Genomic DNA, 4979 nt, shown 5'->3' on the forward strand with positions numbered 1-4979 from the left:
AGTTCGTGGTACCTTCTTCGTTGGTGAGCAGACTTCTGGATATCGTCCATGAATCACACCCAGGCATCACGCGTACAAAGCAACGACTCCGAGAAAAATACTGGTGGCCTGGCATGAACAAGCACGTCGAACAGCTGATCAAGTCTTGTGCCGTTTGTCAGTCTGTTGACAAATCAGCAAAGCCAGTTGTGCCGCTAATGCAGCCGGTACCATTTCCTTCAGCACCGTGGGAGATGATAGGCATCGACATCGTTGGTCCTTTCGCAAGGGCTCCTCAGGACTGTCGTTTTGCCATTACTTTAGTAGACTACTTCAGTGGCCAGAAGTAGGGTTCACGTCCAACGTCACTTAAGCGACGACCATGTCCTTTTTGCGGAGTATATTTAGCCGTGAAGGCTATCCGATGGAGATAGTGAGTGACCATGGGCCACAATTTACATCAGTCGAGTTTGAACAATTCTTGCGCAATAGAGGTATCCACCACACATTCTCGGCAGTCTATCATCCACAGTCAAATGGACAAGTGGAACGGTTTAATCGTGTGTTAAAGGACTACATTCAGGTGTGTCTGGAGGAACACCGCCCACTAAAGGAGGCTGTCACGGAGTACCTTGGGATCTACCGCTGCACCCCGCATGCAACTACGGGTCAGAAACCTGCTGTTCTCCTACACGGCCGTCACCCAAGGACCAGACTCGATCTCGCTGCAGGACCGACTGGAAGTGTTCCTGAGGACGGAAGCGTGGAGCTTCAAGCCGTCAAGCAAAAGGTAACTCGGAAACAGCTTGTAAGCAAGCACTATACGGATCGACGTCGTGCAGCCAAACATTCGTCATTGAGCGCAGGACAAGCAGTTCGGATTAAGCTACCGGGACATGTGCCAAAGGGTTCCTTATCGTATTCACGCCCTTTCACCGTGGTTCGGCGCCAAAATGGGGACACGTACGAGCTGAGCGATGGTCGCGTTTGGAATCGTGAGCGGCTGATTCCATACACTGCAGCCTGGAATCCTGCGACAGAGGCAACCTGCGTTTCCCCTGGGACTCCCGGCTGCACCGCAGCACAGCCCCCGAGTGCCCAGATGTTCCAGCCACTTACTACCCCGGCCAGCACCGACAGAACGGCTGTTCCAACTTCAACTGCAAGTACTGGTGTGCCGAGTGTTGATGTCACGGACATGAGTGTACCAAGGAACGTGTCGGGGGGGACTGAGACAGGTGCTGAAAGTGCGGCTCCGCGGCGATCCAACAGAGATCGACGCAAGCCTGCGTGGCTGGCTGAATATGACTTATGAGACAATGCAGTGACTGTGCCCGCCCAGGGAATATTGTGTTGTGCGACGGTGTGCTACCCCTTTTTGGGAGGAGGGGATGTTGTGTTGTGCGACAGTGTGCTGCCCCTTTTTGGGAGGAGGGGATGTTGTGTAATGTAGTTCAGTTCATGCCACCAGGTGGCGCACAATGCTAAGGTGGCCAAATTCCACCATCATCATCAGCAACCGCAAGCCCGGTTATAAATATCTTGGGACAAGAATAAAGGCTCTCTTTTCCGTGGGTACGATGGTAGCGTCTGCGTCTCTCTGCCACGTATGGTGCGCGGCGGATACAACAGAAATATATTAGAGCCGCCAGCTAAAGTTATATTAAGAAAAACATCAGCACTCCGTAAAAAAAATTCTCACCACACCTTTTCCACACTTTTCTATCATCCGCTTTTGACAGAATTCATTCATGTCCCTATTAGGCTGCCTGAACGTGGTGGCCATCCGCGCAAAGTTTCTGTGCCCTCATGCCGCAATCGTTCTTACGCGTCTTGTTTTCTTCCACGCACTTCAATGGACTGGAACCGCCCTCCCGCCGGCACAGGCGCTATGGAAAATATGAAAATATTCAGGTGTGCTGTAACCGGTGAAATTGAAATGTCTAGCTTTGTATACCTTGTTGTTTTTTTTTTTTTGTTATCAAATATCACTGTTAATTTTTCTAGGCTACTACTGGATAACTTGAGTTCCACATCAGAAATATCTTTGAGCCTCGCTGAAATCTACAGAAATGTTCCAGTGTTTATTGTTTTATTATGCTTGCATGTACCGCTCCATCCCCTCTATAATGCTTAGGCCGGGAGGAGACAAGTAACAAAAGTAAGTCAGTAAGGTTTTCCGAGGTCGTATACACCTTAGGTGCAATGTATTCATATCGATCAATACTGCTCTCTCTACATAAGCGGTATAACGGTGGACCAGAAAGTTGCCTTGTTGACTTTGCAATTGCAAAGTACATTCCCAGCTTTAAGGCTTTTCCTGTAAAGCCCTCGATTTGATTGATTGATTGTAGGGTTCAACGCGCCGACGCAACGAAGGCGATGAGGCGCGCCGTAGTGGAGGGCTCCGGATAAATTTTGATCGCCTGGGGATCTTTAACGTGCGCCGAAATCTCGTACACACGGGCGTTTTTGCTTTTCTCCTCCATCAGACAAGCGGCCGCCGCGGCCGGGAATCAAGCCCTCGACCTCGTGCTCAGCAGCGCAACGCCTTAGCCACTGAGCCACCGCGGCAGGTCCTGTAAAGCCCTCTCTGTCTCGTAAGATTACACGTGCATACAAAAAAATGGCTAGAACATTGTCTGTATTATTTCCGAGTAAAGGTCATTTGCGAAAATGAGCAAACGAATCACCGTGTTTCTTTGAGAACATAAAACATAGCTCTGCACATGGGCACAAACCACGCCGCTCCAAAAGGAAACTAAAGACGCTCGAATAAGTAAAATAGATGTAATTCTGCCTAATGTTCAAATACAACTAAAATAAATTCTATCTCGTTGCCGTAGGCACGCCAGTATTCTCAGCCTTAGATAGGAAAGTAGGAAACATTTTCTGGAAATATCGTTCAACACGGGATTATTAAAGAGGCTGTCTCCCTGAACAAGAAAAATTCAGTCTACAGAACTGACTTATTCTTGTGAGCACAGCGATGGGAAGCCCCTGGGCTCAACTTTCACTTTTTTTGCGAGACTTGGAAGACTTCCGACGACGCCTCTTGGACTTCCGGGACGAAAACGTACTGGTTGCAGGGCTTTCTGTGCCCTGAAAGCGCCTCTCCGGCAGCGGCTGGTCGAGGGTCCTCTTCATGTGACCCATGGCTTTGTTCCGCAGGGCCGATGGACGAGATGCTTTTATCTTGGCGCATTCAACCGTCGTCGCTGGAGGCAAGCGGCGAAAAGCCACCACCGATGCCAGCAGGAGGGTTCCGGCCGTGGCGAAACCCACATCCTCGCGGCCAACCTGCTGGAGCCCGAACATCACAAACGCACACACTGTTCCGATCCGCCCACTGACCACTGTCCAGCAGAGTGCTGTGCCACGCAAGGCCGTTGGGAATAACTCGAGGGTGTAGGCAATGCTCACCACCATCCCGATGCTGACTAGTGGTCTGATCACCACTATCAAGACGTTGCTGATGGCCGGCGGGTTCAACGCGGTGGCCACACTCAGAGCGCACTGTGCAGCACCTAATGCCGCGAAGCAGCCTGTGAGGACTTTCAGCAGAGGGAACTTGGTGACAACGACGAACATCCCTGCGAATCCTAGGATTGTCACGATGGAGGAGATCATCTGCAGAATGCCTTCGCGGAGGGACGCCGAAGAAAAAATTGTTACGTAGAGCGAGAAGGATATAGAGAAGTACGAGCCGAACATGATGAGAGCTCGCTGTCGAACGGAGCATCCCTCTAACATGTCCTCTCCTTCACCGCCTACCCTCTCCTTGTTCTTGTCCACCTGAGCAGAGAGTCTGTCCAACAGAGATGCCGTGAAAGGTAGGGGGAAGTTATTCTTCTTGGCAGCCTCCAGCATGACGCCTTCCGCCGCTTTAAGCCGTCCACTTGCGATTAGCCAACGTGGTGACTCCGGCAAGACGAACACAGCCGGAAGTGAAAGAAGTGTTGGGGCGACAAAAATGGCTTGCTTGAGTGTCCAGTTCATCTCTATGTATCCCATAATAGTAATCCATGCGTCGGCTAGCACGAAAGCGAATGCAAAGCACAATATTACATGAAGTGGCCTGTTTTGGTGGGCCATCACTTCAAAGTTTATAATAGTGCAGAGGGCCAGGGAGCACAAGGCAGATCCGGAAGCGAAAAACCGGACGATGGTAAATAAGACATACGTGGTAGGGACACAGCCTATGAGAGTGGCGACCAACAGTATGGGGATGACTGCTGTGATTACTGGAGCCCTGCCTATCCAATCAGACAGAGGGCCGGTTGTAAGAAGTAGTACGATGGGCCCAAGGAACTGTATCGCCAGGCCAAAGACCAAGAGCAAACGCCTCTGGCACACAAGGTTCCAAACACTCACGATAGTTTGTTCTGCCCGCTGATCATCGTAGTTCCACTCATCGCAGGTCACCACTTGGGTGTCATTCGGGTCATCGGGGTGTTTGTAGACGTGGCAGCGGCTGAATCGTCCATCTGCCTCTACGGGGATGGTTCTGTTTTTCCAGGACGCCACGGAGACGTTCAGACCGGAAGGCTGCCTGCACCAGTGATCCACATCCTTCGCAATGACTGACATAATGGCAGTCTCGGAGTTCCCAATGAAGATGGTAATAATGCTTAGCAGAAGCAAGCGCCTCTGGAAGAACCCGTGGCCGAACGCGTCGTGACAGTCAAAAGTCTCACTCGTCAGGAAATCCGAAGAGGACACAGACTTTAGCGTAAACAAATTCATCGTTCCCGTTTCCTCACGAGATGCTCGAACAAACTCACAGCGTCTGAAAACATGGCAGCGATGTGGCTCTTCTTCTTCTTCTTTGAAAGACGTAATGATGATATCTTCAAGAAATAAAGAAATTCAACCATCACGACAAATTCCTGCATTTCTACCATCCTAGTTAGGTGTGTGCCAGTTGCAGATGCGTCATTTCACATATTAGGAGAACACCTTATCATATTTCTGACTAAGCCCGGTTATGGGCCCTAACG

At 50.5% G+C, this 4979-nt stretch overlaps 1 protein-coding gene across 1 annotated transcript; it reads right to left on the minus strand.

Moving 5' to 3' along the window:
- Window positions 1-2985: 2985 nt before the first annotated feature.
- Window positions 2986-4569, minus strand: LOC144177795 (solute carrier family 22 member 13-like). The gene is made up of 2 exons (XM_077705364.1): window positions 4323-4569; window positions 2986-4013 (listed from the first exon to the last, which is right to left on the minus strand). The coding sequence occupies exons 1-2, from the start codon at window positions 4567-4569 to the stop codon at window positions 2986-2988; spliced, it is 1275 nt and encodes a 424-aa protein (XP_077561490.1).
- Window positions 4570-4979: the final 410 nt, after the last annotated feature.

This window comes from Haemaphysalis longicornis, unplaced genomic scaffold, assembly GCF_048455015.1.
Source record: "Haemaphysalis longicornis isolate Haplotype H1 unplaced genomic scaffold, Haemaphysalis longicornis Haplotype H1 scaffold_31, whole genome shotgun sequence".
Classification (NCBI taxonomy): domain Eukaryota; kingdom Metazoa; phylum Arthropoda; class Arachnida; order Ixodida; family Ixodidae; genus Haemaphysalis; species Haemaphysalis longicornis.